The following is an 18,383-nucleotide window of genomic DNA, read 5'->3' as shown; positions in this document are numbered from 1 at the left end:
TTATGTATAATCCATGCAGTGGACTCCGAAGGCTGTGTGTCTCCCCTTCGGGGGCTCTCTGTAGACCCAGGGCAGAGGCCACATCTCAGTCACCGGGCCTGGGGCCCAGCACGGTGCCTGGCACGCGCTGAGGAAGTGTCCTGTGTTCGTTGTGCTGAGTCACGGGCAGAGCCAGATTGAAGGGCACAGGGGGCACTGAAAGGACATTCTTTTGCTCCGAAAGTTCAATGTCCCCAGCTCTGTTCTTAGCCTGTCACTACACAGCAGGCTGGAATGTTGGATATTTTTTCTTCCTTGGATGAGATGAACAAATTTGTCATTACCTTTTACAGCGCAGCTAGCTCTTTCCTTCCCCTGCCTGCACCCCCCCCCTCCCCACCCCCAATATTCCTGACCAGCCCTGGGCGGCCTCCTGTTCCATCAGTCCCAGTGCAACTGTCTCCTGTTAGTCACATCTCACCCCGGTGTCCTGGTGAGATGGGGCTCGCTGACATCTGAGATGTGCCCTCCTCCTCCTCTTGGCTGCGTAGGGAGGGTGTTCCCACGAGCTGCTGTTCGCGCACACGTTGGACAGGCCTGTTTCTGGTTTGGCACTCGGGCCTTGGCTGGGCGTTCCGCAGACTGTATCTCAGCTCAGCTGAACTGGACCTGCCCTCACTCCGAAGGCTTTAGGCCCATTCCTTATCCAGCTCTAGGAAAATGTTTAACGTTTTTGTTGGAGCAAAGAGGACCTGACCCTGTTCATCTGTGTTAACGTAAGGGGCCAGCTCCGTAATCCCAGGCTCACAAAAGAACAATGTGTTTTCTGCACGTTGGTCCAGTGCCCAGTAAGACTGACATGCTGCCAAGATGCGAGCACCATGGTGAGATACTGAGAATCCATTTAGCGGCCCCCTAACTCTGGACACTGTGCATGCAGAATGCCTAACTGACACCAGGCTCACAAGGGCCTGTCCAGACTCTTCCAGGCCATGTGATGGGGATGGTGAATCTCCAGGCCCCCAGGTCCCAGGCCCCACCCCTAGGGAGAGTGCATGGCTCAGAACACTCCTGGCCAGCTTCCTTTATGGGTGAGTGGCAGCCTGGGGCCCAGCGTCTGGGAGTGAAAATGCAATCCCCCAGCAGCTGTAGACTAACAGTCCTTGGATGGTATTAGAGTGACATTTCCCATCAACCTTTTTCACGGGGCTGGTAGAACTAAGATTGCTGGTAAGGTTAACCTTACTGTCCTGTGTTCTCGAAAACTCTGTTTTGTTTCAAGCAAGGAAATGTAAGACAGACTTAGAGATGGGAGGGAGCCGAGGGAGTAGAAGAAAACACAATGGCACAAATCTCAGCTCACAGGTTTGTTGTCCTGGCTCCATGGTTTGGCATGTGTCATGTCTCAGCCTTGTACTCCTGTTTCCTCACCTGTAAAGTAAGGGATTGGCTTGCCCCTTTCACAGTTGTGTATTTCCACCCCCCCCCCCACCCCCCCCCCCACACACACACACACACATGTTAATGGCTCTGAAGTCAGGGGCATCTTTACTGTTGCTGGCTGCCAGCCACATAGCAGGCATGACAGAGTCATCATTGCCTGAGCAGGCAGCAACGTGGTCAGTTGAATTAGATGCATTGTTGGGTAGCCGCATGTTCAGTGTAATTATCATCCAGATGTCTTAAAAAAGATCTCACTGATATATTATTTGCACCAAAAGTTACTACATACGCAGAAGGGCATGGAAACAGCGGAGCATTGATTTGATGTTAGAAAAGCAAATATTCGCCGTTGGGAGAAAAACTGCAATCTCATGCCTGTAAAACCACAAGAATTGCCCGTCTCACTGCTAAGCAATGCCACCTTCAAAGGCAGGGAAGTCCCACATCCCTCAGAAGAGATGAAAGAGTCTCAGAGCCACATGAAGCTTGTGTGACCAATGTCTGCATGCGGGACTGTTGTAAAGGCATTATGTCATAGTTTCAGTGGCAGCATTTTTTCTTTTCTTTGTGGCTCATAATACAGGGGTGGGTCTTGAATTTGATGACTTTGCTTTCTAAGATCCCTCTGGTTTTCATATATAATAGTTATATTTGTGTTTTTCTGTCAACTAGGGCAAGCTAATAAAAATAACATCTTCAGTATTCCTCTCATGTGTTGGTGCTGTTCCTCTGAGACCCTCAGCACTTGCCTCATGATGCCAATTGCCTGGTTATTTTCTTGCCTCTCCTGTTGTTTCTAGCACTTAACCAAGCATGAGTAGGTGCTTTTTAAATGGATGGATGGATGGATGAATGAATGGGTGGGTGGTGGATGGAGGGTTAAATGGATGAATGGATGGATAGATGATGGATGGATATATACATATATGTGTGTGTGTGTGTGTGTGTGTGTGTGTGTGTGTGTGAATGGATGATGGATGAATGGATGGATGGATGGATGAATGATGGATGGATATATGGATGGATGAATGGATGATGGATGGGATAGATGGATATATGGATGGATGAATGGATGGATGGATGGATGGATGGATGGATAATGGACGGATGGATGGAGCTGCTCTAGGAGGTGCATTCCCATCTTTGGTGGGGCATCAGAATCCCTCCTAGAAAATTTGTGAAACTAGACTCAGTTTTTCAGGCCTTTTGTTTATTTATTTACAATTTTAGATTATCCTTAGAGCTACAGTGCTCTCTGGAGAGGTCTCCAAGCTAATCAGCCAGAGATTCTAGCCCAACGCCACCATACTGGAGCCTGCTTATATAGATACACTAATTTTTAAACTAATTTTACTGAGATATAGTTCACATACTATACAGTTCACCTACTTAAAGTGTACTGTTAAATGGTTTTCAGTATAATCCCATAGTCAATTTTAGAACATCTTCGTCACCTCAAAAAGAAACCCCATACCTTTAGATATTGCTACCACTGCCCTGCCCACCTATCCCTTCCCCTATCCCAGCACTAGGCAAAAACCAACCTACTTTCTATTTTTATAAATTTTCATATTCTGGACATTTTATATTAATGGAATCACATAATGGAATCATAATGGACTTTTTTATTTAGCACAGTGTTTTTAAGGTTCATTCATGTGTGAGCATTCCGTTTTATGGCCAAATAAGGTTCCATTGCATGAATATATCTACCACATTCTGTTTATTCATTCATCAGATGTGGACATTTGGGTTGTTTCTATGTTTTGACTATTATTAATAATGCTACTAACACATTTATATAGAAGCTTTTCATGGACATATATTTTTATTTCTCTTGGGTGTATGCATAGGAATGGAATTGTTGGGTCTTAGGTTAACTCTGTGTTTAATCATTTGAGAAGCTACTGCATTGTTTTCCAAGCAGCTGCACCATTTTTTGTTCCCATTATCTGTGTGTGAGGGCTCTGATCTCTCCATGTCCTCACCCACACTGGACTCAATTATTTGCAAGGTCCTTTCTCCAACTGGGGGCGGTGGGAGTGGCTTTTTGCCTTTATGTCTCCTGCCTTCCTGTGCATAGAGGGCAGTAGGGAATTTCCCAGTTAATTTTCTGCCAGTTAACCACTCAGCTTGCTCCCTGTGGTTGTAACTGGCTGCAGGCTGCTCCTGCTGTGTGCAGGTAAGAAGGTTATCGTTGCTACCACACTCTAGTGGGTGAAATTAACCTCAGAGATAATGGGACTGTAGCACCTGAGAACTATAACGGACAGCCAGTCAGGATCTGCCACCAGGTGGTCTCACTGCAATGCATCTGGCTGCATCTGGACCAGACCAGCCCTGGAGGGAGAGCTCCTGGGTCCCAGAGGCCCAAGGTGGGCGAGCCACAGGCCCCCCGTAGGTAGCCCATGGGCCTTCCATCCATCTTCTGTAGAACCACACTTTGTGCCAGGTCTTGAAAGTGTATGATGCGAAAGACAAAGCAGTCCCTGTCTGCAAGAATGCATACTGTAGAGCAGCGGTCGCCAACCTTTTCGGACCTCACCGACCACCAGTGGTCCACGGACCACCGGTTGCTGACTGTGGCTATAGAGTGAGTAGGAGCTCAGGCTTTCTGGCCGCCTATTTCCCTAATTATTTGACTTTAGCATGTCCCAGAGAGAAACACTAGGGGACACCAACCCCAGGAGAACTACCATACCTGGGTCTTCCACATGCCCTTGGCCGACAGCTCTCATCTCTGGCTTGGCCATCCACCTCCCAAGACCTCTGTCATCGGGGCTCTGAGTTCTAGAAGATTGAAGGTGTAGCTAGGGAATGCTGTGGGCAACCCCTATTTGCCTTGGCTTCCTAATCTGTACAATGGGGCAAAAACAATGGTGCTTACATTATAGGATTGTCTTGGATGAAATGAATATACACCAAATAGATACATCACAGGGCTTGGCACATAATAAATGCCCACCAAATGCTAGCTGTTATTTATTATCTTTTATATATCAGTGGGGGCCATTGAGAATTGCATTGGAAACATAAATAAGGTTTTAGAGGAAAATGGTTTGGAAACCAACCGTCTGTAGGGACCACAGTAATGATGATTTGCTTTCCTGCTACAGTCAAGGTCAAAGGGCCTCCAAGCAAAGTCAGAGACAACTACAATACTACAGGGTCAGGGGTCTGGCCTTTCGTCATCTGTGGGCTTCACACGCCTGGGCTCTGGCTGCTCAGTTCTGTATCTCGCTGCAGTTCATAGAGAATTCGGGGAGAGCTCTGAGAGCCCTGGGCACCGGATGAGTTCTAGTTCACGATTCTCGTGGTTGCTAGGGGCTTCTGGTGGTGTGTGTGACACACGGTGGCGGGGGGGTGGGGGGGATGACGAGGGGAGTACTCAGCCAACAAGCGTTCCATCCCAGCATCACTGTATTCGTTGCTCCACGGCTGATAGGCCACCCGTCTCTGCCCAGCATCCAGCAGCTCCTGTCTGCTAATACCAATGGGGGCAGAATGCAGTTCCCTACCGGCCATTTTCTCATTTCAGGGAATCCGTCATCAAATACTCACTAATTAACTAAATGTCTCTGGCTCCCAGGGGCTGAGGAAGGAGCAGACACCTCCTTGGCCTCTAAGAGCTCATGGTTTAGTTGGGGAAGGAGGCAGCCAGGACTGAGCTGGAGTGTGATCAGAACTTGAAGGGAGTGCAGGGGGACAGCCCTGTGCATTTATATGCCCCTTCTCCCCGCCCTTGAGATACCCAGAAAGGGTACCCCCTTCTCGGGACAGAGCTTGGGCCTGCACCACCTTCTGTGGGTGGCTATTTTCCTTGCTTTCAGTGCGGCCCAGTCTCTTCAGAGTGACACAGTCTTCCTGGGATCGCTCTGTGGCTGTCTTCAACCAGGCTAGCGTTGAGTCCTTCTAGAAACCTCTTTTTCTTTGCCATGATGCTGCATTTTTATGTTTTGGACTGCCGCGTATTGATTTCACATTGTAATTCCCAGGGGACAGGGACTGTTCTTGATTTCCAGGTTCTTGGGGACACTTCATTTTTGTTCTGTGACTCACCTACAGTTACTTTCTTGTAGGGGGTGTCAAGCTCGGATGCCTGTGAGGGCCAGGCAGGTAACATGTGAGTGAGTGCAGAGCCATGTGAGAAGGACGGCTGTGGCAGTGGGGAGACGTTAGGGAGTGTGGAGGTCTGAGGAGAACCGGAAGCTGTATGCCCTGTCGGAAGGGGTCAGCACCGCTCTGCTCTAGCTGATGGCTGCACTATGGGAAGGTGAGCCAGTGGTGCTGGCTCTCTCAATTCTTTAAGAAAATCAGAAATGGGGATTTTTTTTTTTTAACATGAAATCTTTTTTAAAATGTCAGCTCAAATATTCTTAAAATACTCAACAGGCAAAACAGAACACAGCCAGAGCGTGTGCGGTCTCTGCTTTGTGGTTCTGCTCCAGTCATCCAAGGCAGGGGAGGAGGTCAGAAGGCCCCGTGGGCAGTTGCTAGGGGTGTTCCGAGGGGTGAGGACCACTGTGAGCTGGGGTGTCAGGGTGTTTCAGGAAGATGAAGAGAGGAGGGGGGGGGGGCGGAGACCCCATCAGACTCTTGGAAACTGCTGGCACGGTCACTGCTCCCACTGGGCTCTAGTTCAGGAAGTTGCTGCCAGGAGAAAGCTGACTGGGGACCCTGGTTACCCCGAGAGAGACACTGGAGAGAGAGTGTCACCTGAGAAGAAAGCCCGTGGGTTCTGGGCCACCAGGCTCGGAGGAGCTCTCTGGCCTTAACCTGAGGTGCTCTCACAGGTCCATTGCCAGGTTCAGAGCAGGACACTGTTGGTCTCCCTCCCGGCGTGCTCTGAGTTGGTTTTTACTCTTTTTGTGTCAACCCAGGAGCCTTTGGAGGCCTGTGGCGGGGCCCACCCTATCTACTCACAGGGCCCATAGAGGAGAGAGAACGAGACCCCAAGAGTCCATGCAGGTTGGCAGACTGAAGGTGAACCCAGGAATTAGAATGTAGGAAAGGGCCAGACTGAGACCTTCCTTATGCAGGACACAGGCAGTTCAGGGTGGGGAGACATTCGGGAATAGTGGGGTCTGTGGATGGCTGGAGTTCAGAAACAGCAGTGACCGGTGATAGCCAGAGTGGCCAGGGGGCTTCATGGGGAAGGTGTATCTGGAGCTGGACCCTAAGGGTGGTGCCATTTGGAGATGGGGGAAAGAAGGCGCAAGACATAGTCAAGCGTAGCAGGAAGCAGTTGTGATGTCAAATTATAATCAAAGCTAGTAATTGAGTGCTTGCTGTATACCCGACCCCATTGAACACATTCTCATGCATTCTCTCACTAAATCCTCACAACACCTTACTTGGTGGCCCTTTCATCATCCATCTCTTTAAAGACTGGAACCAAGCATCAGAAACCATAACCGTTATGTTACCTGAGAGGTCAGGACATCCCTAGGAGCCGGGGGCAGTGAGGAAGCTGTCTGGGTCCAGCCAGGGATGTGACTGGCTGGCCAGTAACCCTCCAGCTTTGATGTTGTATCTCCCCTTCAGGGCCTCACGTGTGACTTCCCTGCCCCCTGTGCCTATAGGGCATGGCGTGCAGCAAGCGCTCAGAACCTATTGGGGGGATTGCCTTGAGGAGGCTCTGGGATGTGGTGGGAAGAAGTTGGAATCCTGATTCTGGGATCAGGTATCCTTGATGGCTGGTAGGAGGGGTACTGGACAGGTCCCCTCTTCTCTCTCCCCCTCTCCCCCCCAGCACCCTTGGCTTTAACATCCCGCTGTGTGGGACTGGGGAGAGCCTGGCCCAGCGGCAGAGGGGGAGAGCTGAGGACACCACTATCCACTCTCCAGAAGGGAGTGCTGGGGTGAGTGGGAAGAGGCGGTGGGGGAGGGGGGGGGAGGGGATGGGGTGCAGGTCAGTCTGTCCTCTTGGGTTTGGGACCGTGAGTGGTATAGGATGGATTGGGGCCTCAAGGACCATGCAGTCTTGTCAAGATAAGATAAAAACCCTTAAAAAATTCAAGAGCAGGGCAAGAGTTGGGTAACAGCACAGGGGAGATGAGGTGGTGTCCAGAGGCCGCCTGTGCCCAGCGCTGAGGGAGCAGGTTGGGGGGCCAGTGCAGGGAGCCCAGTGGGGGCTCCTGTGGAGCTCGGGGGCCCGAGGGCAGAGCACACCTGGACAGTAAGCCTCCCAGAAAGCAATACATTGCCACGTGCAGGTGACACGGAAGTTCCATAAAGCAGTTGTTCCACTTACAACGTGCGTCACTCACAAGTGTTTTCAATGTAGTTATACATTTTTAATGCTGACACCGTGTGTTTATTTTACACTAAGTTTATGTCACGGCCCACCAGCCCGCTGAGACCTGCAGTTTGAGAAAACAGTCCACGCCCAGCTCACATCCTGTCAGAGGTCTGAGTGACAAAGGGTTACACTGGTGTGTGCCTGGGGGAGTGTCAGAGTTGAAAGGAAGGATGTCAGGTGTCCTGGACTCCTGAGACAGGGAATGTTGATGATTTCTGAGGCTGCCTCCAGCTCCGATGTCTCTGATCTTTCCCACTTCCTGTGGTCGGGGACCTGAGGGCCATCGGTGGAATGCTCCTGCTTTTCTCCGGCGAGCACGAACGTGTCCCGGGCTCCTGAGGTCACACGGACAGGGATGGCCGAGCGCAGGGCTGCCGTTGCCGGGGAAAGGCATTGTCCCTGAAGTCCCACTTTTGCAGGAGGTGGAGCGTGGGCTGGACTTGGAGGGGAGGGTTGGCAGCAGGCCCCGGGAAGGGGGTTCCCATGGCTCCCTCGGGAGAGCTTTGGGCATGCTCCATTCCCCGGCAGTGAGGCCTCTCCTCCCACCCTCAGCAGGCAGCATGGCCGCGGCCTGGCACTGCCCTAATTGCTGCAGGCTCTGGGCAAAGGTGTCCATTGCCAGCACCATGTGGAGTTGGGAATGGGAGAGGGGATGGCCTTGTGGGTAACAGGGTCAGCAGGAGGCAGTAGTGGAGGGGAGCTCAGGGGACCCAGGATGTGCTGCAGCAGGAGGCGTGGAAGGGGCCATGGAAGGTGAGGTGCACGAGATTTAACACGAGGTGAGCGTGGTGACTGAGCAATGTTGGCGTGCTGGGCCCTGCTGCCCACCCACAGCTCAGTGTGCCTACCTCCATCTTCAGAGTTGCTGCCCTGCTGGCATGGGTGGACAGGCATGAGCCCCAAGGCTGCTGAGCTCCGGCCCAAGAGAGGCTGAGCCCCTGGCAGCAGCCAAAAGCAAAAACAAAACAAAACAGAAAATCAATAAACGAACCGCGCATTAGGAAAGCAGAAAGGAGTCAGGAAAGCAGAAACTGAGACCCTCCCTCCGAGGCTTCCTCCGTGAGGTCCCACAGGGGCGTGGTGCCCTGTGAGTTGCATGCTGAGGGCGGAGGGAAAGGCTCTGCAAAGGGTGAGGGGTGCGTGCTGCATCCTTCCAGGGCCTGGAAGGGTGGATTCCCCAGAGAAGGGCCGGTGGCAGAGAGGCAGAAGTGTCTCTTGTTTGCAGGTCACTGAATTGATCCAGGGGATTGCAGGAGGAGGTAATGCCTCTTAATGCCGTGGCTGTTCTTAAAGGGATTGGCTAAATTTACAGCCACTGATGCCGTTTGTCCCTGGGCGAGAGGAAAGGCTGCTGAGTGGCTCGGGAGGCTCCAGCTTCTTGCCTCCCAGCCCCCCGGTTTCCTCCAGACCTCTAGCTGATGGTAGTAGCAGACTCAGAGGTCGGCAGGGCCAGAGGGTGGGGCGAGAGGCACTCCTGACCTCAGGCAGGGAGCCCCGTGCCTTTCGGTCAGCAGAAGCACTGTGCTGAGTGCTGCTTGCCAAAGAGGCCACAGCACTGGGCAGAGGGCAGGCACCAAGGGGAGGGTTCACCTGGGTCTGGGTAGGGAGGACAGGAGTGTGGACAAAGGCACCTTTTCATCAAAGCACATGGGTGTTTTTGTTTCTGGCCTTAAAAATAGTCAGCCAGGCTCACCGAGCTATAGTGACAAGCATAGAACACGATTGGCTGTTGCAGGGGGTGCCCCGAGCCCCTGGAGCTGGGATGAGGCCCCTTAACAACACCAGGAGGAGAGTGTGGGCCACCCCTTTCACCAGACGGCTGTAGGTCAGCCTCCGTCCTGCCTGGGAAGCACAGGCCCAGATGTCCCTCCCAAAGCTGTGCACACCCAGGCCCACCCCTGTGCCTGCAGGCCCAGGACCGCCTGCTCTTTACAGCAAAGAGCAGCCTCAGCACTCTCCCCACTCCTGCTGCTTCCCTTTTCTTTCCTGCACATCCATCACCTGGTAGGCAATGGGCAGGGTAGGGAGGGCTGGCGGGGTGGGGGGTGGGGGGGCATCGTCTGCAGGGTGGGTTCCTGGGATGGGGGTGGATTGGTTGGCGACAGGGTTCTGCATTCTGGATGGCTGCAGCCAAGGTGTCTCTTCTCTTTCATCCTCTTCTCTCCTTCTTCCTTTGGTCCTGTCCCCCGTCTCACTTTCGCTCATCATTAAAACATAAGCTCCTCTTGCTGGCTCCCAGCTTCGCCAGCAGCCCAGCTGTGGGGATTTCCCTTCCTGTTCTTGCTGTGAATGGGAAACTGAGCCAGGAGGACACCGCAAAGCCCAGGAAGGAGGGGAGCGGAACAAACCCTCATTTCCTTTACTTCCCTGGTCTCCACCAGCCTGAGAGTTTACTCTGTACCTCCTCACTCTTTTTTTTTTTTTTTTTTTTTTTAATATATTTTATTGATTTTTCACAGAGAGGAAGAGAGAGGAATAGAGAGTCAGAAACATTGATGAGAGAATCATCGATCAGCTGCCTCTTGCACATCCCCTACTGGGGATGTACCCGCAACCAAGGTACATGCCCTTGACCGGAATCAAACCCAGGACCTTTCAGTCTGCAGGTCAATGCTCTATCCACTGAGCCAAACCAGTTTCGGCCTCCTTACTCTTTTTGCCTTAAAAGTGGGGCAGAACTTCTGGATATGTACCCAAAGAATTAGAAGCAGACGCAAACAGGTTCGTGCACACCCGTGTTCACAGCAGCATTGCTCACCAGAGACAAAGGTGGAAACAACCTGAATGTCCTTGGATGGATGAATGGATGAACAAAATGTGATCTATACATACAATATATTATTGTATACTGTGTGTTATTTAGCCATAAAAAAGGTGTGAAATTCTGACACATGCTACAACATGGATGAACTGGAGTATGTTATGATGAGTGAAATAAGCCAGTCACAGAAGGACAAATACTGTATGGTTCCACTCATAGATGAGGTTCCCAGCATAGACAAGTTCACGGAGATGAAGGGAGAAGAGTGGGTGCCAGGGGCGGGAGGAGGAGAAGGAGGAGGTGATGTTTAATGGCACAGAGTTCCTGTTTGGGAAGATGAACTAGTCTGGAGGTGGATGATGATGATGCTTATACAACCATCGTGAATGTATTTAATGCCGCTGACTTGTACACTTGGAAATGATGACAACGCTGAGTTTTACGGGGTGTATAACTTACCGATGCAAAATCGGGACAAGCCCAGCCAGCATGGCTCAGTGGTTGAGTGTTAACCTATGAACCAGGAGGTCACAATTTGATTCCTGGTCAAGGCACATCCCTGGGTTGCAGGCTCGATCCCCAGTGGGGGGTGTGCAGGAGGCAGCCAATCAATGATTTTCTCTCATCATTGATGTTCCTATCTCTCACTTTTCCTTCCTCTCTAAAATCAATCAAAATATGTATATTAATAATGGGACATGAGTGAACTTCCAGCCCCATAGCTGAGAACATGGACCATGGGGACAGCACTCTCTCCCTCTCCCTCCTCCTCCCTCTTCTCGTGTACAGAGATAAAGCTGGGCTTTTGTGCTGAAGGAGGGCTTCTGGCTTCCTGGTTGGGACTCATTCTGAAATGAAGAAGGGAGCCCAAGTGACAGGTTAGCCTGGTTTCCCTCAGAAAGCAGAGTTCCTGGAAGCAGCCCAGGAGCAGGAGTCCTTGGGGGGAGTGACATGGGTGGGGGTTGGGGAGGGTTATGGGAGGGGCGAGAGATGGAGTGAGGAAAGCCAGACAGAGGAGTATATGGATCTGGTTACCACCGGGGCTCCATCCCCTAGGACCCATTGAGGGACTGTGTTGACAGCACCTCAGAACTGTCATCTGGGAGACCAAAAAGGGTGTGTGTGCCCAGGCATGTTAGCTCCTGGCACTTCCAGGGTGCCAGCTGGGATCCTGCAGGTGTGCCCGGGAAGAAGGCGCCCAGGGGCAGAGGTCAGGTGCTGTCGGCTACACTGCATGCCCCTGATTGAGCAGCAGTGACTGGAGTAGGAGGGAGGGCAGCTGTGAGAATGTGCCTCAGGAGGCATCCCAGCATCCTCTTTTCCCCTCTGGGCAGCAGCATTCTACGGGGTGGGAGTGGGTCTCAATGCCTGTCCTTTTCCTCAGTGAGCCGGTGGGGTTGAGGCTCCCTCACAGGACAGGACTAGGGTATGCCCAGGAGAGGCCCGGGAGAGGCCTGGAGGGCCCAACAGAGCAGAACAGAGGCCACTGCTGGAGGCAGAGCCGGGCACCCGTCCTCCTGGAAAGCTCCAAGCCAGTGCCTGCAAAAGCCAGGCCTGCACCTGTGCCTGTGCGGGCGCCAGGAAGCCCTCGATAAGATCTGAAGTCTTCGAGGAATAATAGGCATGGCCTTAGGCGCTACCTTCTCCTGCAGGCGGCTCCTTTCCGCCCTCTCTGGACATCAATCTTATCATGCCATCTGGCCGGGACCAGCAGCTGGGCATGGGCCCAGCCCTCCGGAGCCCGAATCCCATTGCAGCACTTGAATTCATTGAGGGGCCTGGGGAGACGGGAGATGTCCTGAGGGCCAGAGCAGGCTGCCAGGAGAGGGGATGAACAGGCAGTGAAGGTGGACCTGGAGCTCTGCTGTGCTAACTTGGGCAAGTTACTTGACCTCTCTGAACCTCCGTTTTCTAAGTAGCATACTTATACTGATCTCATAGAGTTGTTGTGAGGGGTAAGTGGGTGAAGGCGTATCAAGTGCTGAGAAGAATGCCTGGCACATGATCTGGGCTCAATGCACGTCAGTCATTCCTGTTATTAGAAGGCACAGTGCTCATGCCCATAGGTCAAAGCCGAGTGAATCCTTTGCCCACTAAACCTGGGGATTGGGCTGTTGCCAGGTGGCCTTTAAGGCGCTGTTCTACAATACATTCCGTGAGTGAGAGGATCTCTGGGTTCAGTGGGTGGAGGGAATGGGAAAGTGCTTCGGGATGAGGGGCACAGTGCAAAAGCAGAGGCAGAAAGAGCCTTGCACATTGGTCTTTTGCTGCACAGCACATCACTACAAACTTAGTGGCTTACGGCAATGCCGTAGACTACCTCCCAGTTCCGGAAGTGAGTCACTCTCAGCGTATCACGAGGCTGAAATCAAGGCTTGCCAGGCTGGGTTCATCTCTGGAGGCACAGGGAAGCAAAGTCTGCTTCCAGGAGCATTGGATTTTGGCAGAATTAACTTCCTTGCTCTTGTAAGGCTAAGGTGCCCTCTTCCTTTCTGCCATGGACCAGAGATTCCCAGAGGCTGCTATGTTCCTTGCAGGTGCCCCCTCCTTCTCGCCAGCAGTGGTGTGTCCTGTCTTTCTTGTGCTTTGAATCTTTGTCTCTAGCTCCAGGCCCAGACTGAAGAGATTCATGTAATTAGGCCCTCCTGCATTGTCTCCCTGTATTCAAGTCTGCTGATTTGGAGTTTAATTATATTTGCAAGATTCCTTCAGTGTTTCATTGAGTAACTGGGAGGAGGTGTACGCGCAGGACACTCTCATGGTTCTGCCTAGCACACAGACATATGCCTGGGGCAAGCAGCAGAGTAGACAGGGGTCGGCAGGGGGTCACGGGAGCAGAAGGGATAAGATGGGTGGGTATTGGTAGTGGGAGGGATGGAAGGTCACTGTAGGCCTTGAACGGCAGGTGGAAGAAGGGGCATTGGACACACCGCACCTCTGACCGTGGCCTTGCACCACTAGGCATGCTTATTCCAATCAGAAATGACTCCCTTCAGACCTACTGTCTCAAGAGTCTCCACACCTGGGTTCCCTACTCTGATGTGGGCTCCTGGGCCTGAAACCTCGGACCACTCCCTCTGGAATGGAGCAGGCTCCAAACCCCAAGGCCACTGACCTCAGGAGCCCAGAGCTAGCTCTCTCTAGCATCAGCCACTCCCCTGCAGTAGCTGGGGTCCAAGGGAGCCTGTGCTCCTTGCAGCAACCAAAACCCAGGAGTCAGAAGGTGTGTGTCCACCATCGCGAACTCAACCTTTGACCAGGCCAGCAGGGGTATGTGAGTCAGCATTCATGAACTTGGTGGATTTCTGGAACCAGTGGGCCATGCCTTGTCCTGTTGATCACTAGCAAATAACTATGTTCTAAAAAAGTTCTCAGTAATCCAAGGTTTTGAAATTCAAATGTTCCTGGAAACATACCAGGACCTTGTCTTTGTTATGAACAAGGCAGGCGCATGCCACCCTTTGAGTCTCGGATTGCTGGCTGTACATTCAGGTCCTCAGTGTGCCCAGTGGCAGTGGGTTGGTAGATGGCATTCTCCTGGTGAAACCATGTGCAGCATCCTCTAGCTGAGGGGACTCCCCTTGGAGAGCAGCAATGTTCAGACAATGAAAGGGACACCAGACAAACTTTGAAGCCCCTTCCCATCTGGCTTAGAACCTGTCAGGAAAGGGGGAGGGTCCCTCGTGGGGGACTTAGAGCTGAGAAAGGTTCTAGCTTGTCCCACTTCTAGGAAGTCAGGCGGGAGCTCTGGGCAAGGAGTGGAAGAGGGACGTGGAGGTGGCCCAGCAGGCCAGGGCCTCTACAGCAGCTGGGTCCACCTAGTCCGCCCGCAAAGCGACAGCAGTTCTGTTGTTGGATTTCAGCAGTGTTCCTGGAATGCCACCCCGGGTATGCCAGGCCGCATCTGAGAGAAGGCCCAAGGGCTAACCAGGGTATGCAGGGTGGCCAGGCAGCCTCCATGGCTAGGCCACGCCCCCCCAAACCACCCACCAGGCCTTTCACCTCTGTCATTAAAAGCAGGTCACATTCCTTCAGACTGAGCCAGCATGGGTCCCCGGAGCCGCACCATCACCAGGATGCAGAATTTTGCTTATAATGTCAGGCCTGCAGGCTTCAGCTAATGTAGGGAGAGTCTGGTGACCAAAGAGAAGACATCTCTTTACAAAGAGGCATTTCCTTGGAGGGTTCGTGTCTGAGGGTCCCTGATACATCCTAATGGTTCGGTCAAAGACACCAAAGCCTGTGGTCTATTTTATTCTGCTTTATGGCAGCGTTTCTTAACTCCACGTTGGGAAATGGGGCTTGGGTGGTCGACTGGTCTGTTTTCTGCTTTTTCCCAAATGGCAAGGTGTAGGTATGGACTAATCCCAAACATCGCGCACGTTCCCATGTTGGTCAGCTAGGCAAGTTGCCTGCCTTGTGTGGGCCTCAGTTTCCCTTTGCACACAGGAGAGTTACAGCATCCACCTCACCCTAATGGGGGCATGGCCTCCGCCTCCAGCTTTTTTCTCACAGAGCCGTGCTCTTTCTCTCCCGCAGCCTTGACCCAGGCCTGCGCTGGAGGGATGGAGAACTCCTCGGCAGCGTCTGCCTCCTCTGAGGCTGGGAGCAGCCGCTCCCAGGAGATCGAGGAGCTCGAGCGCTTCATCGACAGCTACGTGCTCGAGTACCAGGTGCAGGGGCTGCTGACAGACAAGACGGAGGGTGACGGTGAGAGCGAGAAAACGCAGTCCCACATCTCCCAGGTGAGCATCGCCCCAGGGAGGAGGAGAAGGGCTGGGGCCTGGGCAGGCATGGGGCCTGGGAGAACTCAAAGGGTGTGATAAGGGAATCCTAAATCCAATTGCCTGGCCCTAGACTGCTGAGATGTGGATGGTCCCACTTAACAGAGTGTGGGACCCTTGCAGGAAGCCCATCTCAGACCTTCTGACCCGCCTCTGCTCTGTCCCACCCTGTTGGGCCAACGTGCAATTAACAACACAGATGTATTGAGTACCAACTATGTGTTCTACCCTATTTATTCCCTGTCCTCTTTAAGCTTAAGTTGTGAAAGAGATTTGGGGGTTACAGCTTATCCAAAATGCACACAATGAGAAGGCTGAGACTTGTGAATATTTTCTCTGATTTCATATACAGGCCGTTGTGGGCAGCCACAGAATTGAGTCTCTCTGGCAATCCCTCAGGGCTCTGTGTCAGACCTAGTGAAGCCCTTGAGGTGTTCTGACCAGGATCTCAGGCTGGTCTCGCCCCCTCCTGGTCAGTCTGTGGCAGGCCTGGTCTTGGGTGGAAGGTGGACTCGGAGGAAAGACTGTGGGCCAAGATTGGGGTGGGGAGGAAGCACTCTTGCTGCCTCCCATAAGCATCTGGGAGCTCTCTCCCTCAGGAGCTGGCCCATAGACAGGTGGGTGGGGCCAACCTGGTGGGTGCTGCCTGCCTCCACTACCATTTGGACTCTGGTGGCTCCAGCAGGGCATCTTTCAAAGTTTCTTCCAGATGAAATGGGTCCTTACAGGAGGAAGGTCCAAGGAAGCCATAAAGCTTCACCCTAGGGCAGTGGTCGGTAAACTGCGGCTTGCGAGCCACTCTGTTGACTAATGAGTTTGCCAACCACTGGACTAGACTAGATGTTACCATGTAGTTGGAAGCTGTAAGGGTTAGGTAGTTGTGGCATATTGTGTGTAAAGAGGTAAAGGGTAGTATATGATAGTGGTCGGCAAACTCATTAGTCAACAGAGTGGCAAACCGTGGCTCCCAAGTCGCATGTGGCTCTCAAGCCTCAGTTTGCTGACCACTGCTCTAGAGGTATGCTTTGTGGATTTTTGTTTCCAAAGCGGGCCCTGGGAAGAGAATTTTGGAAGGCAGGGCCTGCCAGTGGCTTTGACCTTCCTGTGGTGACTGCTGGGCTCTCAGGAGGACAGCAAATAGAGTGGTGCCCTCCCTCTGGGCCCTGCACTGCCGATTCTTGCTCCTGGGATAGTTTGGATCTGACCACGCACCAGGATCCACATCAGGAGGAGCTTTAAACAGATGCTTGTTGCCCTGGCCGGGTGGCTCAGTTAATTGGAACATTGTTCCATACACCAAAAGATTGTGGGTTTCATTCCTGGTCAGGGCACATACCTAGGTTACAGGTTCAATCCCCCATTGGGACACATATGGGAGGCAACCCATCAATGTTTCTCTCCCTTTCTCTCTCTAAAAAAATCAGTTAAAAAAATCCTCAAGTCCACATTCGCCCCACAGACCCAGCTGGGGTACAGGCTCCAGAGGAGGGTGCACTGTGGACAAGGCCGGGCTTAGAAGTGTCTACACAGCACACTTCTGTTGACACAGCCTTATGGGAAATCTTTCAGCTAAAGCACGTTTGATTGTTTTTATTTAATTTGATGACTATTTTAGATGGAAGCCAAAAACATAGAACAAAAATAACCCCAGAGAATGTCCCCGTCTGCCTGTCTGGGTGGTGCTTTAATGTTCCTGGGAGAGGAAAATTGTTAAGAATCTTGGAAACCTTGAAAAAGCTTGAGGGGATGGGGAAGAATGTTGTCCTCCAGTTGATGAGGCCATTTTCTTAGGATCTGAGAGATGCAGTTGGCACTCGGGAGGAAAATGCCTTACAGTGCCGATTCTCCCTGTTCCTCTCCAGCACCAACTGGAAAGATGGATGGATAGCCAGATAGATGGAAGGGGAGGGGAGAGGAGGGAAGGGGCGGGAAGAGCATGAGAGGGGAAGAAGGGAGAGGAGAAAGTGAGCTTCCATTTCTTTAGACGAGTAACCAAGAGCATACTAATATAGGCTCCAAGTTTCCCAGCACTTTCAGGATACCATATTTTAAATCAAAACCCACACACACATACATTTCAAGAGTGCCACCCTACATTGGATTCCAAGTCCCCAAAGTCGTATCCTGAAAGTTGTCCTCTCTCTGTGCCTGGCAGTAAGGGGGTTATAGTTTTATTCTGCAGAAGAAACAACTGAGACACAGAGACAGGAACTAGCCAGACCGCCCTGCCGTGATGCCCATAAGTAGGCTGGGATCCGAGTATTCCAGTTGGCCTGAGGGCTCTCTTTCACAATGTTTTTCTTCTCTTTTTCTTCTTCTTGTTGTTTCATTCTGCCTTCCCTGTTCCCTGTTGCCTCATCCCCCTTTTATCCCATCCCTTCATTTCACCTTGCCTCTGAACCTCCAACTCCCACCTCTTTGCTCATAGGAGGAAGCACTCAATGGTGGACCACCCATGAAAGTCTTAACAGAAGAAGTGAGTTTGAGGGAAGCTGTGGGGTGGTTGCCCATGGAGGACTCATTTTATTTTTCCCCTTATTTAAAAAAACAATATATATCTTTACATTTATAAGTACTATAGGCATACATTTTCATGGTATACAAGAATTCAAATATTATCAATAGAATCTCCCTTAGCAACTTCCTATATAATATGACCTATAGAAATGTATTATTTCAAAATCAGAGATTGTAGCCAGTAACTGTGTTGTTCAATAACTCGCATTTTCCCCTAGCAGTATGCCCTGGGGAGTCTTCTAAGTGTGTATATCTGCTGTGTTCTGTTTAATGCTCGCACAGTAGCCCATAGTATGGATGTCCCATAGCTCAGCCTTTCACCTTTGATGGGCATTCAGGTTACTTCCAAAATTTCCTCTGGAAATACAAGGTACTTCAGTGAAGACAGACGTGCCTCCTTCTGCACAATCAAAAGCGTTTCTTTAGGCAGATGCTGAGAAGTGGAATCAGTTTCAACAGCCATTGCCAAATTGCTCTCCAGAATGACTGTTATTCACACTGCCACCAGTGTGTTGGGACAAATTGTCTCTTGTCATTTAATGTGCAGCTTCTTGATTTCTTTTTAATATGATTACCAGTTATTTCTTAAAGGGTTAAA

The 18,383-nt window shown here is 51.6% G+C and overlaps 1 protein-coding gene across 5 annotated transcripts in view; it reads left to right on the top strand.

The window, feature by feature from the left end:
- Positions 1-18,383, top strand: part of CTIF (cap binding complex dependent translation initiation factor) — a 222,083-nt gene that overhangs the window by 41,937 nt on the left and 161,763 nt on the right. For 3 of the 5 annotated variants that reach the window (XM_084887413.1, XM_084887414.1, XM_084887415.1), the window contains exons 2-3: positions 15,024-15,229; positions 17,697-17,744. In XM_084887413.1, the coding sequence (XP_084743539.1) occupies positions 15,050-15,229; positions 17,697-17,744 (228 nt within the window). In that variant the 5' untranslated portion in view covers positions 15,024-15,049. Of the gene's footprint in view, positions 1-15,023; positions 15,230-17,696; positions 17,745-18,383 lie in introns of those variants that run through there. The other 2 variants (XM_084887416.1, XM_084887412.1) reach the window with 1 other exon arrangement.

The sequence above is a fragment of the Pipistrellus hanaki genome, assembly GCF_964339955.1.
Source record: "Pipistrellus hanaki genome assembly, chromosome: 6".
Lineage (NCBI taxonomy): Eukaryota > Metazoa > Chordata > Mammalia > Chiroptera > Vespertilionidae > Pipistrellus > Pipistrellus hanaki.
This window is presented reverse-complemented; position numbering and strand designations above follow the sequence as displayed.